Source organism: Citrus clementina, unplaced genomic scaffold (genome assembly GCF_000493195.1).
Source record: "Citrus clementina cultivar Clemenules unplaced genomic scaffold, Citrus_clementina_v1.0 scaffold_32, whole genome shotgun sequence".
In the NCBI taxonomy this organism is placed as follows: domain Eukaryota; kingdom Viridiplantae; phylum Streptophyta; class Magnoliopsida; order Sapindales; family Rutaceae; genus Citrus; species Citrus x clementina.
The window spans coordinates 1-27,421 of record NW_006262324.1 but is presented as its reverse complement, the minus strand read 5'-3'; the positions used below and the strand labels follow the sequence as shown (position 1 = coordinate 27,421).

General features: G+C 33.7%; 3 protein-coding genes and 1 long non-coding RNA gene across 4 annotated transcripts in view; 3 read left to right on the top strand and 1 right to left on the bottom strand.

The window, feature by feature from the left end:
• Positions 1 to 4,828, bottom strand: part of LOC18045756 (disease resistance protein RGA2) — a 26,498-nt gene extending 21,670 nt beyond the window's left edge. The window contains exon 1 of the mRNA XM_006439091.2: positions 4,763 to 4,828. Coding sequence (XP_006439154.2) covers positions 4,763 to 4,828 — 66 coding nt within the window. The remainder of the gene's footprint in view (positions 1 to 4,762) is intronic.
• Positions 4,829 to 6,534: 1,706 nt separating this feature from the next.
• On the top strand, positions 6,535 to 7,839 carry LOC18045758 (putative disease resistance protein RGA3). The gene is made up of 2 exons (XM_024186870.1): positions 6,535 to 6,797; positions 6,879 to 7,839. Exons 1-2 carry the CDS (start codon positions 6,535 to 6,537, stop codon positions 7,837 to 7,839), a joined length of 1,224 nt encoding a protein of 407 aa, XP_024042638.1.
• Positions 7,840 to 12,991: 5,152 nt separating this feature from the next.
• Positions 12,992 to 14,128, top strand: LOC18045757 (putative disease resistance protein RGA1). Its single transcript, XM_006439089.1, has one exon. The coding sequence runs from the start codon at positions 12,992 to 12,994 to the stop codon at positions 14,126 to 14,128; it is 1,137 nt and encodes a 378-aa protein (XP_006439152.1).
• An 8,149-nt stretch (positions 14,129 to 22,277) lies between these two features.
• LOC112099521 lies at positions 22,278 to 22,664 on the top strand. Its single transcript, XR_002906261.1, has 3 exons — positions 22,278 to 22,336; positions 22,427 to 22,483; positions 22,572 to 22,664. It is a non-coding gene; the product is annotated as an uncharacterized LOC112099521 (long non-coding RNA).
• The last annotated feature ends 4,757 nt before the right edge of the window (positions 22,665 to 27,421 follow it).

Genomic DNA, 27,421 nt, shown 5'->3' with positions numbered 1-27,421 from the left:
GGGAAATCTCTCATAAACTTGCACTCACAAAGCCGCCGCTCCCACGCCTTCAACACTCTAAGTCAACTCCCTCATCTTCAACTCTCCAAGCTAAGTAGCCAACGCCCAGCAGCAACAACCCTCACCCCTCCTCTTCAAACACACAAAGAAACCTTAAATCTCAATCCAAGAATAAATTAATAGAAATTATTTCTTATTCTTATTCTTCCTTTTTTTTCTCTCTCTTTTCCCACTTCTTAGATCTTCCCTGTAACTCACCGTGCACAACACCTCCACATCACATCCATGTTTGTGCAACAACCGTCTTGTTAGTTTGTTCTTAGTTGTTTGATATTTTGAAATTTTCATATATTATATTGATAATTGATATTTTATTTGTCAATTGTAATTATTATGCTACTTAATTTAAGTTTTTGATGGAGAATGAAATGAATGAATTTAGTTAGAGATTGAATGAAATGAATGAATTTTATTTATTTAAATTTTACAAAGTAGGTTGAAATAATTAAGATGTTGTAACAATTTATTACAAGATTTTTCCCCTTTTAATTCAATTTATGCGGGCAGAGGAAACCTGAATAAAAAACCCGTGCCCAGATAGTGCTGGGCTACGCCCTGCTCACATATGAAAAATCCAGGCATGGTCCGGATCCGGACAACTATGTGTATCATGCGGGCCGGTCTCGGGCAGCCCCAAACCCGGACCCGACCTGGACTTTTGCCAACCCTAAAAGATAGTCCTTATACCCTTACTAGAAGCATTACACTCAACTTTAAATAACTTGTTAAAGTTTGATACGGTCACCACAAGAGCAGTATACAACTTCCCCTTTAATAAAAAAAAAAAAAACTCGCCTCTTGCTCTTCCCCTTATTTGAATTTTCTTTCTTCAAGCACTCCGTAATTGGTGCAGCTTTGGTGTTAAAAATGTGAATGAATCTCCTATAAGATATCACCAGCCCATAAAAACTCCTAACTTTACCCATGGTTTTAGGTATAGGCCATCCTATAATAGCTTGTATCATCGACTCAATAGCTCTAAGTCCTTTTATACCAACTATGAATCCTAAAAACTCCACATTAATTTGAAGAAAGCTACATTTGTTCTGGTTAATGTAAAGTTTATTCTACCACAAGAACTCTATAAGGATTCTCAAATATGTGTCCTAACATTAATAGAATAAATCAAATATTATTAAAATATATCACAATAAATTTACAGGAAAAATGTTTGAAAATTCTTGGCGCATTCGATAACTTGAATTGCATCACGAACTACTTATACAATCCTTCTTTTATTTTCAGCATTATTTTTTGTTCATCTCCAAGCCTAATCCTTATCTGATAATACATGTTGCGTAAATCTATCTTTGAGAAAATCCAGGCATCATCTAACTAATCTAGTAAATCTTAAAACACTGAAATAGAAAATCTATACTTTATAGTAATCTGGTTGATCTGCTTGCTATTCACATACATGCGCCAGCTCCCATGGAACCAACAAAGTTGGTACAACATATAGACTCATACTTTCATAAATGAATCTTTTTTGCAACAACTTATTAACCCGTCCTTGTAAGATTGCGTGCTTGTGAGGACTCATATGATAGTGAGGCAAGTTAGGTATACTTGTACCAAAAACTAGGTCCATATAATGGTATATATCTCATAAAGGCGATAAGCCATTTGACATTTCAGAGGGTGTGATATTAGTAAACTCGGTTAATAAAGGTTGTACTTTGTCATGAATAGCCTTTACCTTAAATTCTTCCTCTTTTTTCCAACTTCTGGCAACTATCACAATCATCCTCCAAAGGACTCTTTACAATGGCTAGAAAGTTCTTCTCTTCAGCCTTAGAATTCTTCTTCTAGTTCTTTTAAAGGTCCTTAACAAACCTTTTTGCTATTTTACTAAAATTCATATATATTATCCCTTCTTCTATGAATTACATCAACATTAAACTGCCAAGGTCTACCAAGTAAAAGATAACAAGCATCTACATCCACCATGTCACACCACATCATTTTTATAAATCTTCCCAATAAAGAATAAAACACGACAAACCTCTATTACTTGTGTTTCTGTCTTTTTCTTTATCTAACTTATGTTGTAAAGTACTAGATGTTTTTCTGTTAAAAGTTCTATCATGTCAACCAGTGCCTTTAAACTATGTTCTCACTATTGTCACTATCGATTATCATTTCGCACAGGTTATCACTAATGGTGCCATGTTCCTAAAAATCTTATTACGTTGGTTATATTTATCAAGCTTCATTGCTAATAAAATCTTATGCACAATATAATTCAACATCTCTCCTTCATTTATACTTAACTCTTACTGTTTCTTTGTCATCTCTATTCTTAATAGTGTTTGTCTCTATCTTGTTGGCTTTAGCTTTTACCAAATTCAAAACTTTACTATGACATTCATTTGATCGATGCCCTGGTGCCCTATATCTCAAACACCTGTTTAGCATAGGCTTTGCATATAGATCATTCTGAGACTATTGTTGGTACTGCTACTGTTAGGATTGAAATGCAAGTTATGCAACCCAAGAGGGGGGGTGAATTGGGATTTTAAATTTTATGCAATACAATTCGCACAACAATTTAATCTACCGCCTTAATCAAATCAAAAACAATAAATTCAATCAAGTACAATATTAAAAGAGTAAGGGAAGAGAAAACGAACACAAGGATTTTTACGTGGTTCGGCTATCCCCGCCTACGTCCACGCCTCCAAGCTCACCCGGCTTGAGGATTTCACTATCCAAGCCTCCCAAGGCTTCAAATGTTTACAATTGACTTCCAAGGTGTCAATGAACCTTTACAACAAGAGATTATATCCCCAATCTCTTCATCCCAAGTGTTTCCCACACTTGTACACTCACAAATTGATGAGAAATGAAATTCACAACAATAAAACTCTCTTTAAGAGTGAATAACAAATTATAGCTCAATGATGATTCAATCAATAATGATTTGCGTTTTGGAAGCTCAATATATATTGTATGATCTTATATTTGCGTGTATTGGTCCTTAAAATGAAGTTTGAGTTGAGTTTTTATAGTGGAAGCCCAAAAACTAGCCGTTATAGGCAAATTCCAGCGCTCAAGCGGTTAGCCACTTGATTTATCCGGCTAACCGCTCAGGAACAGTAATATTACCGTTATTTTTGAAATTGCTACAGTAACACTGTTCATTGAAATTACAATTTAGCCCAAAACTTTCTATAATTATACTATGGCCCAAAATGTCAGAAAACTTTACAAATAGGTCCAATTTCAGAACTTCTCAAAAATAATTTTCTTTCCCAAACTTCCTAAAATTATGATATGGCCCCAAATATTTTATTGTTTCGCACAAAGGTCCTTTTCAACATAATACCCATTTTTTCAAAGTTTTCAAAACCTTTCACTTTAGTCCAAAATATTCATAAATTATAGTATGGCCCAAACATTTAAAATATTTATAAATACGTCCAACTCCGAAATTTAATACTTATTTAAAATTAAAGATTTCAAATCTTAGCATTTAAGTCCAAATTACTTAAATTCACAAAATACTTTTCTTTATAAAAACAAAGACTTTTAGTTTATGAAAAATATTTAATTAAATTAATTTCTTGAGCTTCTCAAATGCTAAATCATGCATCAATTAAATCATACCGGCTTTACAAGAATTTATCGCACTAATTTGTTCGTTGAGCTCTAGACTATTCTTGATGTCGCCGTTGTCCGTTGAGTGTCTTCAATCTTGACTTCACTTGATTCACTTGCATAAATATTATCCTTAAAAAACTAGTGAAAATGTGAAATACAATATTTATTAAATCACTCAATACATATGTTTGTTATCATCAAAATTACATTATGTACAGCCCTTTAGGCTAACAAGGATGGCTACTACTGTCTAGGTAGCTGCTACCTTGTTTGTTACTGTTGTGGTTGTTGTGATTGACTACTTCCAGCCATGACTTTTGCTTGTTCTCAACCCCACCATTAATCGACTTATTCTGCAGACCATGGACTTAATGATGCTGAGTTTCAAAAACAGCAATCTGTTTTCATTCTTCTTATTTCTTTGCCCTTGCGACCATCATGCCTATATTCTAGAGTGGCTTTATGATCTCATCTTGAAGCTTTTATTCCAATCCGCGAATATACTTTGCAATTGTTCTAAATATCGACTCATTTATATTATTTTTGGCATTTGTACTATGCTGGCAAGAAATACTCTTCCATTATCCTCTGCATTTTAGCCCACGATATGATCATTAGCTTTCTTGCAATTCTTATTCAATTCTCTATATGTTGCTACCAAGCGAATGCCAACCCACTTCTATTAAGCGATCTGCATATACATGAAGAAATTCTCTACTTATGTTATCCAATCTAAAAATTCTTCAATATGCATCCACCATAGAAATCTAGAGGATCTACATTGATCTTATAATCTAAATTCTTTCCGCACCTTCTTTCATAATCGACAAACTCGTCTTCCTGCGAAGCGCTTCCTACGGCCTCATGAATGCACGGGTATTCGTCTTACAAGACCTAAATATTGAGGCATTACACTGCGATTGGTGCCCTAAGGCATTATTTTGTGATTATATTCTTGCGGTATCTTCCCATGGTTAGAATTTTGAGATTGTTCTTCACTCTTGACTCCTTAAAGTATTTCTTTGCTATTATCTCTAAGATGTTGATCTCTCTTCCTACTTATATCGTCAATGGAAAGCCCAAGACCTTTAATTGCTACCTTTATCACCTTCATTCTCAAGTTGCAAACTTCCTGAATGGCTTGCAAGGTTGCACCTCTGGCCATCTATATAATATCCTCCATAGATTGTGCTTGTATATGTGGTTCTAGTTTTGATTCATCTTGTCGTAAACTTCGATAAGTTACATTATATGCCCAAAACGAACACCTGTAGTTCAAGTTATAACCTTCAATGTGTATCCAGCTCATCCTAAGCAACCATCCTACATTGTTAATAACATTTGAGTTTGAGATGTTGAATATTTAATCTTATAAGAGTAAAGATAGGAAAGAAAAGTAGGCTTAATTCATGCTATTTTAGTATTAAATGACAATTTAAAATAAATTATGTTTTAAAATTTTATTAAATAAAGGTATGTAAATTGTTCAAAATATGTTTTAAGCATAAACTCCTCCGTTTGAAGTAATAGTGTCTGACTAGAAATAGTTAAATCAACTTATTACGATGAGACTCATCAAATTTAATATTTAAAAAAACTTGTCATCTCATCATAGAACACACAACTCTCCATTTACTAGAGTATGAATGGTTGGCAGACACCATGGCTTACACAAATATTTCTAATATTTGAATCCTCAAACCCTTTTAACAATGCCACCAGTGTCTTTTGTAAGTCATTGATAACGGACTAGCCCAGTTGAATACTTTTCAATTGATGGGTCATAATCGCCAATTTCTAGATAGAACAAATATGTACATGCATACTAGTAGATTGAATGACAACTAACAGCATATGATATAATTAACTTATTTCCGGAAGAATTAAAAAAACAAAAAAAAAACAGTGGATGAAACATAAGACTCTTGTGTCAAGAGTTCGAATTCGTCAATCATGTACAGGCAGATCAACCTTAAGATAAGTGGGGTTCACAAGAAAATAGTTTTGAAAAAATAAAGAGAAAATTATTTTAGTTATTAATTACTTTCTGTTAAGTCTATTAAAATATCTTGTTATATTTATATAAATAGTAAACTCATCATAAATCTATTAAATTTAAACTTTCACTTTGAGAAATATAAAAGCGCACACTTTAATTTTAAAAAATAAAATCCTACAGTAACTCATATGGGTGGTTTTATTAGTATTTAAATTAGTCGTATTAAATTTATTAGGACTAACCTTTATAAATTCATTAACCCATAAAATTTTAGTTTTCACATCTCGTCATTATATAATTTAGTCCCCGAAAATTTATTTTACTGCATTAATGTCAATGGTCCTTCAACTTCCTTAAAATTGATGTTCAGCTATATTGACACATTCACTATTACCACTTTTTTCAGAACTCATATGCACTATTATAATTAGAAATTAATTTAGCTACTGACAAATTAAGTCTATCAACAGATTTCTAAACCTCACTAATAATTCAAAGATATTTATTCCACGAGAAGGTTTTTGGTATTTATTCAATATTTGCCACATTTGTATGAACATTATCATAATTAGTTGAAACATACACTTGATAAGATGCGAATGTAAAAGGAACAATATTATTCTAGGAGCTAGCCCTCAAGAATTTTTCTTACTCCGTCCACATGAGTGAAGGAAATGTCTACCTCAACCTAATTATATATTATTGGACAAGGAGTTGTTGAGTTCCCACTAGGGATTCGTTGGTCCATTTACCACCACCTTGTATTTTAAAATTTTGGTTGAATTTATTCAACAGCAACAAGAATAATATAAATGGAAAAAAAATACATTCAAATAATATTCCATGACTCTGTTTCTTCAATTTCAGGAACAATGGTGGAATCATTTTTGGCGCTTGAAAAACTTATGGAAAAATTAGGGTCTCGTGCTTTCGAAGAACTTTTATTGTTCTATTGTGTCAAAAATGACGCAGAAAACCTAAAGGAAACCCTAACCATTGTCAAATGTGTGGTTTTGGATGCCGAGGAAAAGCAAGTCCATAATCACCAGTTAAGAGATTGGCTGGAAAAGCTTAAGGATGCCTGTTATGATGCAGAAGATTTGCTGGATGACTTCGAGGTGCAAGCTCTACGAAGGTAGGTCATGAAGCAAAGAAGCATTGGAAGGAATTTGCGTAACTTTTTTGGGAGCTCAAATCCGATAGCTTTTCGATGTAGAATGGGTCATCAAATCAAGAAAATCAGAGAGAGGTTTAATGAGATTGCAAACATGATACATAAGTTTAATCTCACTCTAGGACTTGATGATCGTAAAGGGCAAGCTATGCAAAAGAGGGAACCTTCTCACTCGTTTGTACGTCCATCAGATATTATCGGAAGAGATGAAGATAGAGAAAAGATTATTGAACTACTGATGCAAACAAGCGATGGCGAAAGTGAAACGGTGTTTGTTATTCCTATTGTGGGAATTGGAGGTTTGGGCAAAACTGCACTTGCAAAATTGGTGTACAATGATCAAAGGGTAGAAGAGCATTTTGAGTTGAAAATTTGGATATGTGTTTCTGAGGATTTTGGTGAGAGACAAATTATGACAAAGATTATCAAGTCGATAACTGGTCAAAACCAAGGTGACTTGGAAACAGAGCAATTGCAACGAATATTGCGAGATCATTTGAATGGTAAGAAATACTTGCTTGTTATGGATGATGTATGGAACGAAGATCCCAAAGTATGGGATGAATTGAAAAGTTTATTGTGGGGAGGTGCTAAGGGAAGCAAAATTCTGGTAACCACACGTAGCAACAAGGTTCCTTCAATAATGGGCACGACAAGAGGTATTACTGATTACAACTTACAAGAGCTGCCATACAAGGACTGCTTGTCCTCGTTTATGAAATATGCATTTGGAGAAAGGCAAAAGAAACATCCAAACCTCATAAAAATCGGGGAAAAAATTGTGGAAAAATGTAGAGGAAATCCTCTGGCAGTGAGAACACTAGGAAGTCTATTATATGGCACAACAGATGAACATTATTGGGAGTATGTGAGGGATAATGACATATGGAAGTTAAAGCAAACGGCAAATGACATTTTACCAGCTCTGCGGTTAAGCTACGATCAATTATCGCCGCACCTGAGACAATGTTTTGCTTACTGTTCTATCTTTCCCGAGGATTAAGAATTTACAAGTATTTTTTTTATTCAATTTTGGATGGCACATGGTCTTCTTCAATCCCCCAATGAGAATGAAGAACCAGAAAATATTGGTATGCGATACTTGAAGGAATTACTGTCAAGATCTTTCTTCAAAGATGGTAGGACCTTGCCGAATGCTTCAAGCTTCTTTGCAAGAGAATCAAAGCATGCAATCAATAAAAGAATCAAACCTTAAGATCAATCTATGAAACCACAATCACCAAGAACAAGAAAGATAATGGCAAGAAGATGTAACATGGTTCGGCCACAAAAAGCCTACATCCACGGATGAAACAATACTGCTCTAAGCTTTTATTAGAATGAAAATGGATGACAATAGGTTATGAGATTACAGAGATATTAACTCATCATATAAGCTCTATATCTTACTCAAAGAATCTCTCACACGTTCGTTTTGAAGAATATCCTTTTGCTGCCCTTTTATAACACCTCAGCTACGAAAGAGAAACGTCAACTGTTATTCTTAACTAATAGTTTTAACAGCCAAAAGAACTCATGCCAGCTCAGCATGCCACCTCATTCATGTTAACAGAATATAAGTACTTTCTGCCTTCACAAATCTCCACCTAGTTTTATTCTGTTAAAGCTTCCTTCAGTCACTGAATCAATCTACTACAACTTGATCTACTGACTAACCATGCCAATCAAATTCAAAGGTTCTTTGAACTTGACTGATGGCAGAGGCTTCGTAAGCATGTCTGCAGGGTTACACTCTGAAGCAATTTTGATTACATTTACTACTTGTTGTGCAATCTCATCTCTGATAAAATGTAACCTTATATCCACATGTTTTGTCCTCTCGTGGTATTTTGGGTTCTTGCTTAACTGAATGGCACTAGAGCTGTCACAGCTGATATTGACTGATCCTTGCTCCAGTCCTAACTCTGTAACTAACCCTTTTAACCATATTGCTTCTTTCACTGCTTCTGAGAGTGCTATATATTCTGCCTCAGTAGTTGACAAAGCAACTACTGACTGTAAAGAAGCCTTCCAGCTGACTGCTCCACCAAACAAAGTGTAAACATATCCAGTGATTGACCTCCTTTTATCCAGATCACCTGCAAAGTCTGAATCAACATATCCTTGAACTTGATCTGAGTTCTTGTCAACCCTTCCATATACTATATCATGACCATCAGTACCCTTTAGATACCTCAACATCCACTTAGCTGCATTCCAATGATGTTTTCCAGGATTTGACATGAATCTGCTCAGCACTCCAATTCCATAGGCCAAATCAGGTCTGGTGCAGACCATGGCATACATAATACAACCAACCACACTTGAGTATGGTATATTCTTCATGTGTTCTACCTCTGCATTCTCTTCTGGCTCTTCCTATTTTGAGAGTCTGAACTGAGCACCCAGGGAGTTAAGACTGGTTTGGATTCTTTTATTCCAAATCTACTGAGAATCTTCTCCACATATCCTGTCTGAAATAAGAAAAGAGTTTTAGAAATCCTATCTCTGATTATGTGCATTCCCAATATTTTGGTGGTTGGACCTAGGTCCTTCATTTCAAACTCAGAGCTCAATTCATCTTTAAGATACTCCAGCTCTTCTCTTTGTTTACATGCCAGGAGCATGTCATCCACATAGAGTAGAAGGTAGATAAAGCTTCCAGATGGTAGAGTTTTAAAATACACACAACTATCAAATTTACTTCTATTGTAGCCATGTGTGATCATAAACTCATCAAATTTCAAATACCATTGCCTAGGTGACTGCTTCAATCCATATAGACTCTTATTTAGTAAACAGGCCATGTCCTCTGATCCATCCTCAACAAAACCCTCTGGCTCTTCCATTAGTATCTTCTCACTAAGATCTCCATGTAAAAAGGCAGTCTTCACGTCCATTTGATCAAACTCCAAGTCATTGCATGCTGTTATTGACAATAAGATTCTTATTGAGTTATGTTTGACCACAGGGGAGAATACTTCATTAAAATCAACTCCCTCTCTTTGGGTGAACCCCTTTGCTACAAGTCTTGCCTTGTACCTGGCTGGTTCAGCTTCTGAGACTTCTTCATTTATCTTATATATCCATTTACAGCCTACTAGCTTCTGGTCAACTGGTTTCTTTACTAAAGTCCAGGTCTTATTCTTTCTAAGTGAGGCCATTTCTTCTTCCATGACAGCTACCCACTTTCTTTTATCCTTGGTTCTCATAACTTGCTTGTAGGTTGCTGGTTCATCACTTGTTTCAGTTTCAGCTACTGCCAAAGCATAGGATATAAGATCTGCAACTCCATATTTTTCAGGCATTTTAATGGTTCTTTTTATTCTATCCTTTGCCAGCTGATATCCTTCCAGTTCAGAATGTGTTTGCTTTGGATGTTGTTTTGCTTCTTTTAGTGACTCCACCTCCAGCTCAACAACTCCATTCTTTTCAGAGCTTGTATTGATGATTTCAGTTTCAACCCTTGACTGTGTCAGGGCTTCCTCATCAAAGACAACATCCCTGCTAATAAAGGTCCTGGTGGGTTTCCCATTTATGCTCCATATTTTGTACCCTTTAATGCCCTCAGGGTACCCTATAAAATAACCTTTCACAGCCCTTGGTTCCAGTTTGCCCTGTTTAATGTGTGCATAAGCAGGGCAACTAAAGACTTTTAGATTGCTGAGATCAGGTGGCTTCCCAGACCAGACTTCCTGAGGTGTTTTGAACTCCAGAGCTGATGATGGACTTCTGTTAACGAGATATGCAGCCGTAACAGCAGCTTCAGCCCAAAAATGTTTGGAGAGATTTGAGCTTAACAGCATGCATCCGACCTTTTCAATCAAGGTCCTAGTCATCCTTTCAGCCAGTCCATTTTACTGAGGAGTATACCTTACTGTCTTGTGCCTTGCAATGCCCAGCCTTTTACAGAACTCATCAAATTCATTACTGCAGTATTCTAGCCCGTTATCAGTTCTGAGTCTTTTTACTTTCCTCCCTATTTGATTCTCCACTAGTGTTATCCATTCCTTGAACTTATCTAGGGCTTCACTCTTATGCTTCAAAATGTAAACCCAAAGCTTCCTTGAGAAGTCATCTATGAAGGTGATAAAGTATCTAGCTCCACCATGAGATGAAACTTGGAAGGGTCCCCAAATGTCAGAATGGATGTAGTCCAGGGTCTGCTTGCCTGTGTTAAACTTAAGTCTAGTGGCTGTACCAAACACACACTTTTCATAGAATTCCAGCTAAGAAATCTGATCATGACCAAACAAACCTTATTTCTCCAGCTCTTTCATACCTTTCTGACTCATATGTCCAAGTCTCATGTGCCAGAGCTTGGTTTTATCACTACTTATGTTAGCATTTACTCCAAGTTGAGGCACTGACCCAACTAACACATACAAACCATTTCTTCTAACACCCTTCATTATGACTTCACCTTTATTTAGGACCTCAATTTTCCCATTTTCAGCCTTAATGCTACACCCCATTTCATCCATCATCCCAAGAGAAATCAGGTTTCTTTTTAGTTCAGGGACATACCTTACTTGTTTAAGCTTTCTGGTTTCTTCATCAAACATTTGAATGTTGATAGTTCCCATTCTAGTGACTTTGCAAGCAAGGTTATTTCCCAGCAAAACTTTTCCACCATCTATGCTCTCGAAGGTCTTGAAGAATTCTTTATTTGGGCACACGTGAAAGGAACATCCAGAATCAAGAATCCATTCTACCGTGGGTTGTCTTTCTGCAGCAATGAGGACATCTGCACCTTTAGCATCCTCTTCATCTTCAGATGCAACTGCTGCTTTTCCATTTGTCTCCTTTTGCAGCTTTTCAAGTTTCTTTTTCTCGAAACAGTTCTTGATGTAATGTCCTTCCCTTTAACAGAAGTAGCATTTTCTTTTCTTATTTTTCCTGTCATCTTTTTCTTTCTGATTTTTGTTCTTCTTATCTTTGTATACTTTCTTTTCTGATTTTGCTTTGACAACTAATCCATCTCCTGTAGCTTGATCCTTGAAATCTGATCTTTTCTTTAAGTCTTTGGATTCAAGAGCATTCTTGACATCCTTTAATGTGAGAGTCTGTCTTCCATAGAGCAAGGTATCCACGAAATGTTCATAGGAGTCAGGCAAAGAGCTCAACAAAATAGGAGCTCTATCTTCATCTTCAAGCATGACATTAACGTTTTCAAGATCGAGTATCAATTTATTGAACTCATCAAGGTGGTCTTTCATGGCTGTCCCTTCCTTCATTCAAAACGTGTAGAGCTTCCTCTTCATGTATAATCTTTTAGCCAAAGATTTCTTCAAGAAGAGTTCTTCCAGTTTAGCCTATAAACCAGAGGCTGTCCTCTCTTTGGCTACTTCTCTCAGCACTTCATCAGACAAGTGTAGAATGATAGTGCTGTGAGCTTTGTTGTTTATTGTTCTTGAGTCTCCACTAAAACTTGAAGATCCTTCTTCCTTTTCCCTTTTGGACTTTGATTCTTCTTCATCATCAAGGGCACTATCCAAGCCCTGTTGAATCAGAATGGCTCTCATCTTAAGACTCCACAGGTAGAAGTCATTCTCACCATTAAATTTTTCAAGATCGAATCTTGTGCTACCCATTATGCCAGATCAAGAACAGAGTGTCCTTCTGGCTCTGATACCAATTTGTTAGGACCTTGCCGAATGCTTCAAGCTTTTTTTCAAGAGAATCAAATCATGCAATCAATAAAAGAATCTAACCTTAAGATCAATCTATGAAACCACAATCACCAAGAACAAGAAAGATAATGGCAAGAAGATGTAACGTGGTTCGGCCACAAAAAGCCTACATCCACAGATAAAACAATACTGCTCTAAGCTTTTATTAGAATGAAAATGGATGACAACAGGTTATGAGATTACAGAGATATTAACTCATCATATAAGCTCTATATCTTACTCAAAGAATCTCTCACACGTTCGTTTTGAAGAATATCCTTTTGCTGCCCTTTTATAACACCTCAGCTATGAAAGAGAAACGTCAACTGTAATTCTTAACTAACAGTTTTAACAGCCAAAAGAACTCATGCCAGCTCAGCATGCCACCTCATTCATGTTAACAGAATATAACTACTTTCTGGCTTCATAAAAGATTTTACTAATGATCAGATGCTTGAAGGATTTGAGTTATTCACTTTCAAAATGCACAACCTCATCCATGATCTTGCACTGCTAGTGGCCAAAGGTGAATTCCTAATGCTGAACTCTGATTGTCAATCTATTCCCAAAAGAGTCCGTCATTTGTCATTTGTCAGTGCTAGTGCATCAAGAAATGATTTTTCAAGCCTTTTATCTGATTTAAGTCGTGTAAGAACCATTTTGTTTTCAATTAATGATGAGAATACAAGCGAATCATTTTTCACGTCATGCATCTCAAAGTCGCAGTTCCTGAGAGTGTTAGATTTAGATGACTCGACTATTGAGGTTTTGCCAAGAGAGATAGGTAATTTGAAGCACATGAGATATCTTGATCTATCAAGATATTGTCAAATCAAGAAACTTCCAAACTCCATTTGTGAGCTACAGAGTTTACAAACACTTATACTTCGCGGATGTTTGAAGTTAGAAGAGTTGCCTAAGGATATAAGGTACCTTGTTAGTCTTAGAATGTTTGTGGTAACCACAAAACAGAAGTCTTTGCAAGAGAGTGGAATAGCGTGCTTGAGTTCTCTTCGCAGTTTGATAATTTCTCATTGCTGGAATTTAGAATATTTGTTCGAGCATATAGGTCAACTAAGTGGCCTTCGATCATTAATTTTAGTTGATTGTCCTAGTCTAATCTCATTGCCATCAGCAGTGAAGTGCCTCAGCTCATTAGAGACTCTGATTTTGATTGACTGTGAAAACCTTAATCTTAATCTGAACATAGAAATGGAAGGGGAAGGAAGTCATCATGATCGTGATAATACAAGGACTCACCTCCAGAAGCTTTTCGTTTCGGGACTAAAACAGTTATTGGATTTGCCTCAATGGCTTCTTCAAGGTTCTACTAAAACTTTGCAGTTCTTGGGTATTGAGGATTGTCCCAACTTCATGGCACTACAAGGGTCTCTGAAAGATCTCGAAGCTCTTGAAACTCTTCTCATTTCTGCTTGTCGAAAATTGTCATCGTTGCCGGAGGATATGCATCACCTCACTACTTTGAAAACATTGTCCATTAAAGAATGCCCTGCGCTCTGTGAAAGATGCAAACCACTAACAGGTGAAGATTGGTCCAAGATTGCACGTATCCCTCGGATTATGCTTGATGACGAGTTGATTAAATCAAGTGATAATTAGGTATGGATTGCTTTGTAATTTTTAATTTCTCATTCAGCTATAACGTTTATAGTTTACTGTTCTGTTATGTTTACCAAACAAAAACTCATTGAATGTTTAGTTAGTTAGTTCAAATTTGTACTAAATAATTTCTAATATATGATTAGTTTGTTAATACAAACTCAAACATATTATTTGGAAACAAAACCGTTCTTGGGGTTATACATGTTTCAAAATCCAAACGGTTCAGGATTTTTGAAAAAGGAAATTATAATGAGATATTTTCTTAATTACCCAGTTATCTTCATATGGAACCTTATTCACATAAAAGGAGAGCTTCTGAAATTTCAATCTTTGTTAATATTTTAACTCGCGCCGAAATATCTAACAAATTTTCCTCTATTTTCTCTTCTTTTTCCCCAAATATTTCAGCTTTCTTCGGAGAGGCTCAGCCAAGCTGCAGAGACAGTGAAATTATTACTGCAGCGTTGTTCAGAACAGAGGTTCAACGGTTTAATTGTTGTGTTTAAAATTATTGATGATAAGTACGTTGAGTGATGTATATATGTGTGCCGGTGTGATCATTACTAATAACCTTAATCGTATGTGTTTAATAACAATGATGTTCCAGAATTTCTCAAATTCTCATAGCGCACAATTCGTGTTTATGCTCAGTTTCTTTCTCCTCCCTCAGTAGTCAGTAATATAATTTGCATTGACTGCATTTTTTAGCTCTACACAATCTGCTGATTTTTTTGAACGATATTGATGTGTTTTGTAATGGAATGATGTTGTTTGCATCTTGTGCTTTGTGATTGATGACTTATATTTTCCCAAGGAAAAAAAAAGAAAAAGAAAAAGCAAATAGGCTTCTTGATTTTATCTATTCATTTTTGAATGGTTGCATATTAATCAGTAGAAGTTGGCACACTAATTATATATTGCATTTTGGCCTTGAAGAAGAAAGTTTATTTTTTTTGCAATGCTTCTTTCTCTGTATAAAATGACTAATTGAAAGAATATTTATTATAATAGAGGGAATTTCTATGTATTTTAGGAGGAAAATTTATTATACTACCACATCATCATATTACCATTCAATGAGTACATGTTCTTCATTTTCTTCTATCGAGTTTAATTAAGAACTTTATCCCATGGACTGCATTATTTACTGTCTACAATCTGCATTGATTGACTGCATTTTGAAGTTCTTTACAATTTGTAGATTATTTTAAGAACAATTAGCTACTGCCGTGTTCTGATGTAATGTCGGTGTCTAGTATGCTTTTACCCAAGATTGAACTAATTAGAGAGATGCTGGTACATTAAATTATCCATTTTTATTAATTTATTAATATTGTATTAATGTATTATATCAAAATATAAGATACTTAAACTTTTAAATACTAGAATCTTGGAACTTGGAAGGCAATTTGAATTTTGAAACGGCACCGTTTCAGCTCAACCCACTATATGTGTGTGTATATTAACATATTTATGACGTACAGATAATTTGATTGGTCGATTAATATATGTAGTTAGAAAATTCTAATCATTCTGTTAGGTTACATCACAGTTATTTCAGAGATTAAAGGGTTTCTAAAAGCTATTTTGTTACTAATTTCTTGGTTAAGGTTCAGGCAGAAAGAGCGGTAAACGAATCTTAATTCCCCCCACCATTTTTTTTTTTTTTTATTGCTAAAAATTCCCCAGGTTATTGAGTCTATGTTAAAGTCCCTTGTGTACTTCATCCGAGTCAAAATTAACTATCACATTTGCGTAATCTTGGCATAATATTCAAAGCAGCTGAGGCAGTTTATGCAGCTATTTACTTTTCATCTTATTCATTTCTACAGTCACGCAGGTTTTATTTATCTATTTATTTCTTTTATCTAATAAAGGATGGATAAAGTTTAAATCAATTTTAATTTTCAGCTCACGATTCGAACTCAGAAGAGCAGCAATTAGCTTGAAAAATAAAAATCACTCGGCTAAATGCCTGGGGCAATTGTCACATAGGTTGAATTAATGAAAAGATGCAATAAATTTATTAACAACACAAGGTTGAATTAATACGTCACACTCTCTCTTTCATTATTAATCAGCCTAGAGGAAAAAAAATAAAATGACATCTCACAGTCCTGTCTAGTCAATGGAACCCAATTTTTTGAGACGAGCATTGCATCTTCTTGAACCACCCAAGATCGTCCCTGCCGTCGTGTTTGGTGAAAAATCAACCTTTATTTCCTCACACGAGGCTTTGAGACGATATCTGGTGTCTGCAGTCTCCGCAATTGCGTCAACTTCGATCGTAAAGTTCACAGCTCCGATTGACGTCCATTCTTCAACAATGGCATCCGCAACAGAGGAATTGATGCTCGCCGAGGCAACATCAACAGTCGCATTAATCAGCGTCGTGTGCTCGTGCTCAAAATACTTAGGATATAAAGTAACCATGGAGGATATATTTTGCTCCATGTACGAAAGTGAAACGTTAACATCTCCCATAGCCAGGGACTGAACATAACACCCATACAGGCGCCTGCAACTCTCAGGATTTCCAACAGAGAATATAACGCTCCAATTGGCTGTTATACGACTAGAATTATTCGAGATGTTCAACTTGAATGGATGTACACTCAATGAATCAACTCTGAACATTAGAGGTCCACCAGAGTATTCTTTTCCAATAAAGATATGGAGACTAAACCAGATTGCCAAACATAATCCGAAGAAAGAGCAGCAAGCTAGTATGCAAGAACAGAAAAGCTTACAGCAACTAGTAGCAAAATCCTCGTCCATTGTCGAAGATTGTGCTTCTGCACGTTGATTCCACGTAATGCCGAGAATTAACAAATTCAGAAACTCGCCTTTGGAGACTGAAATATTATTGTTAACTAGAATCGGCTACTAAAGGCTACAAAAGAAATCTATATATATTATTAGCAATTATCCTGAAACATTTAGGAAAAGGGAAAAAAATTTCCTACTAATAATAAGGAAACTGCAACCAATCTAAATAGCGATAAGGAAAGCTAGTCCTAATCTGCGTTAGTATATCTATAGAGAGAGAGAACAAAAGTGGACGAAGGTTTATTAATATTGTTGAGGATTTAATTTGAACAAATTGAATGTTAATTGATCAAATTTTAAACAAATTTGCGATACTGAATCTGAGTTTTGAAGAACATCAATTATACAATTAAAGTGTGTTTGGAACATGGGATTATAGGGTATTAAAACATTATTCACATTATCTTAATACCAATACCATTGGAAAGAAAATGGATTAAAGGGGGTGTGCTAGTGTGGCAACTGCCGCATTAGTGTGTTTTTTTTAAATAATAATAAATAAATATAACTTTTTAATTCAACGTAATATTATACAATATTAATTTTTATTTTCTTTTATTTTTACATTATAATTGTTAATATAAACTAATAAATTCATAATTTTATTATTCATATTTTAATTTTTATTATATTAAGAATATAACTAAAATAATATATTATTTAATTATATAATAATTAATATATAAAATTGATTAATATTTAATAAGTTAATATAACTAATAAAAGTACTTAAATAATAGAAAAATAAAAATATAACATAATATTACATTATGAATAAATTTAAATAATATTAATTTAAAATTAATACCAATATAAATAATAATATAAAATATTATTACATGTACTATGGGATTCTTACTTGGATTATTTAGCACAATTCATTTTATTGGTGAATATGTTACAACTATTGAATCACTTTATTATTTTGTGATTATCTTGTGGTATATATAAACACTTTTATTCTATCATCCTAAGATAACTTTTAAACTAATCTTGTAGGTTTTAACCAATTTAATTATTATTTAGAAATTATGTTCTTAAATTATTTACTTCGATATTTATTTCACAAGTTATCTATTAAAAAATACTAAAAAATAAATATTATGCTGCCAAAAATGTAAGGCTATAAGCTTCAATCTTTATGAAAAAATTTCTAAAATTTAAGACTTCTATATTTAGTATTTTTCTACATACTAATAAATATTATTTTCTAAATATATAATTTAAATTAATCACAAAAACATTAATACAATACAATGTAGCACCAAACGTTGTACAACATTATTATAATATAGTGCTAATGCAATACAATATAATACAATATACATGTATTAAAATAATGCAATACAATATAATACAATACACTGTGCCAAATGCACCCTTAATACAAAATTGATCCATTGCTTTAGAATTGTTCAAAATCTTTCATATTAACCTTGGTCTGATTCAATTCGTGGAACCAATGACAAGCCTTTGATGTTTTTAGTCCACTTAATATATATCTTATAAAGATTTTATAATTAATTAATGGGAAACTATCAATTTGTCATTTAGGTTTTTCAGATGATATATCAATTTGATAAATTTGTAAGATAACACATTATAAAAAAACTCTTATAATTTCTTATACTGTTAACATTTTTGAAAAAATAAATACTTGTTTTGGAAAAGGTAGATAAAGCACATTAGTTTTACTTGTTTAACCAATATACAAGTGAGTTAGTTCATAAAATTTCAGGACAAAGCACATAGGAGTTCAATATCACTTCGTTCGAGAAGCAGTGGAAGACGGAAATGTGGATTTACAGAAAATCCATACGAAGGAGAACCTAGCAGATGTTTTGACCAAGCCAATCAATACTGACAAGTTTGTTTGGAGTAGATCCTCTTGTGGCCTAGCAGAAACGTAGGCAACATAATTATGGCGAAGCAGAAAGGATGGTGTGGAGATTGATTGATTCTCAATCTAATCTCAAAGTGGGAGAATGTCAAAATTGGCTGCAGCATCTAGAAGCCTTGAATAAGCAAAGTTGGCTTGAACAGCAGCCTAAAGAAAATGTTGAAGGTTTTGGTGCCGTCCAAAGAAAAAGAAGAAGAAGTTGGCAGTAGCATTTCTTGAAGAAGGAAAGAGAAGAAACTTTGACATTCAATGGCGGTGGAAAAAAATATTATTTTAATAGCAAATTTTGGCTATAAAAGGGGAGGGCTCCCATTTCTATTTGTGCATTCAATTTGTGAGAGAATAAGAGGAAGAGAGAGCTTGAGAGATTTTAAGAGCCTAAAATTATAAAGCTCTTGTGAGTCTAGTGAGTGAGAGTTTGGGTGTATTGGGGTTTTGGGTAATGAGTTAAAATACTACAATACTTGTAACTCCTTTTCACTAGTACAATATTTTCCTTCTGTCTTCGCCCATGAACGTAGGTCAAAAGCCGAACCACGCAATTTTCTGGTGTCCTCTTTTGTGCTTGTTATTTATTTTCTTCCAATTTTATTTTAGTTGCGTGTCTGCTTCACCCACTAATTTCCTAACACTATTCACTTTGGCTAAGAGTTCTATCACAATGGTAATATGCAGCTAAATTGTTTCACAGATGTGGATTGGGTTTGTGATAGAGATGGCAGAAAATCTGTTGTTGGGTATGTTGCGTTATAAGGTCCTAATTTGGTCTCTTAGTCATCTAAGAAATAACATGTTCTTTCTAGATCCAGCTATGAATCTGAGTATGGGGCTTTAACCTTAACTACATCAGAAGTTTTATGGATCCAGGCCTTACTCTTGAATTGCGGCTCAAATCAGATGTTATGCCTCTCATGTGGTGTGATAATATTCAAGGGGCCACTGCTCTGGCCAACAATCCCGTATATCATGCCAAGACTAAACATGTTGAACTGGATAGTCATTTTACCAGAGAAAAGGTTTCAGCTAAGCACCTTGATACTTGTTTTGCTCCTAGTGATGATCAAACAGCAGTCATTTTAACAAAAGCACTCAGTTAAGGTCAATTTCATTTTAGATGCAAGCTAAGGGTTCTTCCTGGACGATTTAGCTTGAGAGGGGATGTTGGAATATATGGCGATGCTGATACAGAGATTACAGAGCGTGATTGAAGAGCATGATAAGCTTGGTGGTTTAGCTAGTAAGTTAGCAAATCTGTTATGGTGATTTGGCAAGTTGGTTATAACAGATTCAGTAGCTATTAGCTGTGTGTGTATGAAGATTCTAGATAAATCTAGTAAACAGATTCTTATATGTCACCGTCCAAGTATAAATACAATTGCTTGGATTCATTCTTGTACCATACAGTTAATGAATAAATTCAGAAATTTTCCTTCATTTTCTCATTCATTTTCTCGGTAACCAAACATAGCTTTAGCTTAATTCAAACAGTGGCTATGGTAAGCTTGTAATAGATAACACTTCAAAACATTGAGAGCCTATTAACAAGCTTTCCCAATTGACTTGAACAAAAAACAAAGATATTGCATGGGAAATATAGGCAAAGTGACATAGAAAATGCATGGACAAAACTCACCGTTCGAGAATGATCCAAATTCCAGTATTTTTGGTTTAGTAACGTGGCATCGGATGGACCCCGCTTAGTGTAGCGGCTACTGCTTAGCAAGCTACTTTATTGTTTAAATCTAACTTTTTGCAAAATATGCACGTAGAGCTTTATTGTTTAAATATAACTCTTTGCAAAATATACATGTAAAATTATTTATTTTCTCTTAGTTCCTAAATTAAATTGAATCTCGTCTTTTTTTTTGTGCAAAGTATGCACTGGATTTGATTTTTTTAGTTAATGTAGAAATTTTTTCTCCTTTCAAATGAAAACCCATGATGCAGAATGAATTGAAACTAAAAATTAGAAAATAATTGATTGAAACTTGAGAATACTTTTGTACAAATATTTCTTGATATTAAAGGCTTGCGCAATAGTAATGTATATGTACATAATTACACAAACTGAATTAGAAAAAAAAATATTGATAATTACAATTTTATTACCTAAGCCGTATTGTTATTTTATAAAACTTTTTCATAGTACCGACAATATTATTTTATAAAGATTTATCAAACATATTCGACTATTTTTTAAAATCACAAAACTTTTAAAAATAAACTTTATCAAATATTTAGCTGATGTTCTTCACATTTGATTATTCCTTATTATTCCTATGACACAATTAACAATAATTATTAAGAATCTCATCCTGAAAATTGTTATGAAATGAAATCAAAATGTTTTTTTCTTTTCTAAAACGAACAAAAAAAAATCAACTTTTTTTTCTATTTTTAATGACGAATATGTTGTACTAACTGAAAAAATATTATGCTCAAAATATTTTCTTTTGTATGTCAAAGAACTAGAGAGTTACAAGCTTATATACAACTATTAAAGTCAGCCAAATCTCTTAGAGTAATGGCTAGACAGGCTGTCCTATTTATGACTACATACATTAAGGAATGAAATCATTTGAACATAAGGAATATTAATATTATCAAGTGATACTTGCTCAAAATAAAGATTGTGTCTAGAATAAGGGATTGCCGATGCCAAATCTTGCCGCTAATAATATTCGGTGAGCTGTAGCTACTGATTGTATGGTTTATCACTAACAAAATAAAAGAATCAACTTTTATGTGAATTGAAAAAGCTTTAAATGGGAAATAAATACTATATCCAAAAAATCTTTATTAAATATAATTATTTCTTAATAAACTATAAAACTTGATCCCTTTATTTGTTTTGACTTATAATGACATGAATGTCAAATAAATATGAAATATTTTTTATTTATGAAAAGAAAAAGATGTCATTTATAATAGGATATTAAAATAAGAAAAACAAACATGTCATTTTGACATCTGTATTCAGACTCATTTGGACTAAAACCAAATTTAGACATCTAGATTTTATACATTAAAAAAAAAAGGCTATAAGAAAAGAAAATTAGTGTTGCTATCGTCATTGCCTCACTCACTTGTCGTTGCTATCAATCACTCGCACCCATTGAATGCGCCAACGTGAATCAGTGTATTTGCATCAAGCCCCCTCTATACAAAATTTCTGAATCCCCCGCTACGTCTAATAGTTTAGTAATCAGATGACCTACGTCTAATAGTTTAGTAATCAGATGACCTGTCATTTAGATAGAGTGAATGAATCCTTGATAGTTCTACTGTTTGTAGTGCTGTTGCTTTTGCTTTGGACTGCAAGACTAATCGGACTGCAAGGTTACTTGGATCTCCTTTGCAGTACATTCGTGAGAGGAAAAACTAGCCGTAAAGATGTAAAAGATAGCACAAATTGGCTTTTCAAAGCCTATTATGGGAACCGGATGTTTATGGGTTATTGTTGTGTGGCATGTGAGGTAATTGTAGCTTTCGGTGTTATTATACATGTCAGCATTTGCAAATGTTATCAGTACTTTTTACCTGATCCAACCGTTTCAACCCTACAGGTTCTTTACCTAATCCTATTTCTTATTGCGGAGAAGCAGAGTGAAAGTTTGGTGGATGTAGGTTCTCATTTTCTTACTATTGGATTGTTCTGCGCATGGGAAGATTTCCCCTGTTTCTCAGTTTTCAAACAATATCTTCTTTCAGGTTGTGGCGAGTACTGTGCGACAGGGTTCGCCCCTTTCCTTCCTAGTTGCATTGAGTTTATTCGGATGGGCAATCAAGCAAACGATCAATGTCATACAGGTAACTTGCACTTCATATGATGGTAATGTTTGTTTATCCTGATACTTTTTGACAATAAATAAATTTCTTGATGTCTAAAAATTAAGGAAACTTTTGTATCGGCAAAGTTGACATTTTACAATGGCATTGTGGATTCTGAAGTTGATCAGTTTGAGACTCACATGCTGTTATATGCTTGAATATTAAAACTCAAACCTTATCTGTGTCTTAAATGGATTGTCGTGGATATGCCTGAGATGAACATTTTCTTCCTCTTCACCTCATCATCTTTGTCATGGTAGCTATAATTGATTGAGGGGTGTTAAAACGCATTGTGATGAATGAATGGACTACCTATGTGATTAAGACTGCATTTATTAGGTTGGTGCCACAAATATTAGGCAGGATATTCACAATAGTGCTACTGAAGCTTTATATGGAATAAGGAGACCAAACCTCTATATGATAAAGAGTTGTATGAATACCAAATGAATTGTAAGAGGATATGGTTAATTGAGGTTGCATTTAAGAAAGCTTGAGTTCTAAGAGCACAGAAATGGGATCAGTCTTGCTCAAGTGTAAACTCTGTCAGTTAGGAAGCTGTCCATCAAATGTAAATATTTATGTGATTGAGAGAAATTTTGGACTTTTGATGAAAACAAAATCCTGTATGCATTTGCTTGCCCCCAAGGAGCTGAAAGTTCTCAAATTGTTTGTAGACGTAATAGCAGATGAAATCACTAAACTTTTACAGTTGATCTGAGGCTCCTCTAAAGAAGGATTTGGATTTTGGAATTAATTTGGGGAAAGGGTTTTTTTTGGGTATATGAGTGTAAGCATTCCTTCAATCACGTAGCTTTGTGCCATTAACATAATGGCGATTCCGCAATGGGGATAATGATAATTTTGTGATTGGGAACTCTTTACTGGTTTTTCTTTCGCCATCTGTGTCTATGATTAAGGTTGTTTAAAGTGTTATGGCTTTTAATCTACGACCATTGCGAAATGGACTCACTAGCTGGCAAATAATAAAACGTAGTGCTGTCAAATTTTGTAAGGATTATGCATACACACTCTTTCGTCTTCAATGCCCTGAAACTGGGTAACTACATATATGATTTTCATTCAGAAAAACTGGCGAGAACTAATGACTTTGCAGATTAAAAAATAAGTAGGATTATCAGATTATGTAGCATTGTTATGTAATGTCCTGTGGTTTTTTTAAGGTTAAAGTTGGTTTGGAAATTAATTAAAAGACGATATTCATTCTATCACAGGACGAGTTTTTAACAAGAGGAGAAGGTTCCTTTTGTAATTTACTAATTTATACAACCTTTAATATTAAAACAAAATTTTATGTATTAAGGACGATGATTCTTGCTCACTTAGTAAGATATGTACATAACATATGTTTGTTAAGCAAGGAATCAATTATGCATTTCTTGTATCTGAAAAAATGAATCGTCCTTTAACGAGGGTTATCATCAATTGCAGTTTCTAGTTTGGTTGCTTGGTTTGAGACTATGATATTACATTGTCATACTAAAGAAGATATATATGCCATGGCCTTTGGCTGGTCTACTTTTTCTTTTCAATTAACCTCTTGCGGGGAAAGAATATTGTATACACAGCACACTATAATTACCAATTCTTTATCTTATAATATAAGTTCATAGTGATTAATTTGTCCGTCTTCAGCCAAAAAAAAAAAAAAAAAAGTGCCATTTCAGCACAAATACAAGAGCCCTCATTTTTCTTTGCTCCGGCCATTTTATAGCAGTGTCATCACAGACACCTCAAGCTCTGCTGAATCATCATAGACAATTCGTGATTGGTGGGAGCGTTACAAGAAAGGTACGACTACTTCAAACTGATAGATTTGTTTGTATGATTTAGCTATAGTTTTAACTTTTAACAATAAACAAGAGACAATCATGTACATCGTTAGTTACATAAATGTAGATACTAATTTATTCCTGTACTTGCCAGATCCATACATATAAAAATGAGATAAATTTTAACGTTTAAAAAATTTCAATTCATCAAAAATCTAGTGCCATATTAAGCGGTAAAATCACTTAGGGTTAGTACAAGAGGTTTATGATCCCCCGACCCGTTTATATGCAGGGGTGGGGAAGGTATTAGGTAATAAAGAATTAGTGAAAATTAATAAACATATTATAAAAAGAAATAAATTTCAAGAGGGATCGTAAAAGATTGTATGTAATTTATCATTAGTGGAATGGAATTTTTTTGGAGAGGCTATATTTGGCTTGGAACATATATTAGAACAAGGTTATTTGAACCCACCGCACTCTTCAAAATCCACTTCTCAATAAAAAATTTCATTACAAAATTTTTCTTAATTAAATTATTATTTTAACCAAATATTATGTTACTTTATCTCCCTAAAGCTTTTATTTTTTTTGCCTTTTTTTCTCTTTTCCTCTCCGTCTCCCCAATTTTTTTTCTAGTGTTGTGTGGTTCTTATACTTTAAGGCTTCTATTGGAGTAAAATCTCTATTCAAATTGCTTATACAAATTTTTTTTTTCTTTTAAAATTTGCCTTAACTTTACCCTCGAGTCACTATTAGATGTATATGCTCGTGATGAAACTTTAGTAATTGGATTTCTATTCAATATTTTAATTTTAAAAAAATGAGAAGATCACTATAAAAATATCAAAAGATCGCCAACTTAATTATAGCAATAATTAAGGGAATTAAAAGACTAACTATTTCTGTTTGAAGTATTATTATAAAGAAAGAAAGGGAAAAAAAAAGTCGCTGCAATTGCATCAATTGAGGACATGTTAAGGGAAGTATCATAGAAGTAGTGAGAGAACACTATGAAAATTAATGATACTATGAGGGTATATGGGAGTATTTGTGGGTTTTGAATAAAAAATAAAATTTAGTGTGATAATGTGTTTATATATAAATGGGTTTATCAGCATACAATGGGTTAAATGGCTTTATCTTTCATATATAATAAATTTTATATTACTATAATAGCCGTAATATAGAGGACAATGTAATGAAAATATTGTTACTGTTATACTTATTAAAGAAACAATATTATCTTGTACAAACAAGAACACTCCAGTGCTGTAATATAATCTAATGCTTTTTGGTAGTGTAAACTATGTGTGCCACGTGTAGTATTTCAATCTTCACACGTTAGCTTCGAAGCTAGTATTTGGTCATCACGAGCTTCTTTTAATGAAACATGTGGTTCATTTTATCCTTATACGAGAGCATTTTGTGCGGAATAACCATGTCAAATGCTCATTTATCAAGGACACGTGTCGTGTTCTCAGAACATAGTAAAATTATGATACGCTAACCCATGTGCATTTATGGGAAATCAAATGAAAACAAAGAACTAAAAAAAAGTACAAAGGCTAATTAATAATGTTTGAGTTTGAGATGATTAATATTTAATTTTATGGTTGTAAAGATAAGAATAAAAGTAGGTCTAGTGAAGACTATCCTCATATTATAACACTATTTAAAATAAATTTTGTTATAAAAGATTTTATTCAATTAGGTATAGAGACCGTTCAAACTATATTTTAGGTACAAACTCATCTATTTGACGTAATAGTATGTCTCATAATAGGACTAACATTGGTCAAATCAACCTATTTCGATAAGATCCATCGAAATTAATATTTAAAAGATTTATCATCTCATTATACAATATACAACTTTGCCATCTAGTAGAGAATGATTGGTTGGCACACCATAGTTTACATAGATATTTCTAATATTTGAATCATTTGTTAGGAAATAAGCAAATTCCTGGAGGTAAAATATATTCACTCACTCACCGAGACATTGGACTAATAAGAATCACTCCACTATGAGTAAAATCTTGTCCTCTATCCAGCAGCCATAATTTTCTACATCGAGAATCATCATACTTCACATTATCCAGAGTACCATGTTTGTCATATGTCGATCACATTTATGAAATTACCCAGTCTCATGTTTGGCTTCTTTGAGAGTCCTCAATGATCAACATAAAAAGTCCACCACATACCTTTCATAAATACTAAACTACATGTTGTGTGCACATCTTGTGGACCCATTAGTAATAACACATCCTCTTCCACGACACACCAATAGATGACATAATTAGCATCTCCTTCTATTAATTTACAGCTACTTTCCAAATTTGCTATATTCTAACAATCTCTTTTAAGATGTTTTGATTACCTACACTCCTCCAGGGGTTTCTACTAGTGGAATAGGCCTAGCATTGCTCTTTGCTTTACTTGTATAGACAGATTGAATCAATATGTTATTGACTTGACCTTCCCAAAAGCCAAAATTAATTATTCGTCAAACTTTTCTGTTTCTATCTTCATAGGTTTTGAAAACCTCCTTGTTGACGTATTTGCTCTACATTGCAGCCTTAGCTCTATTATCACCTGCTAAGAAATAATTAAACTCACCTAAGATTTGCAAGAAAAAATATGAAATAAATAGTAAATAGAAAATAGGTGGAGAATAAAGCTAATAAAATAATACAAAAATTTACATGAAAAATTTCTATATTGGAGAAAAATTATAATAGCTAAGGACAATAAGAGAAAAATTTATTATGTAAAAATTATTATAATTACTCTAGGGTTTTTCTCACACCTAAAACACCAAAAGCACCTAATTTTAATAGAACTACTTATATTATTTCATATAGAAATTGTATTCCTTTCCTTATATGATTTGTATTCCTCCTTGAATAAGTTAAGTTCTAAAGAGAAAATA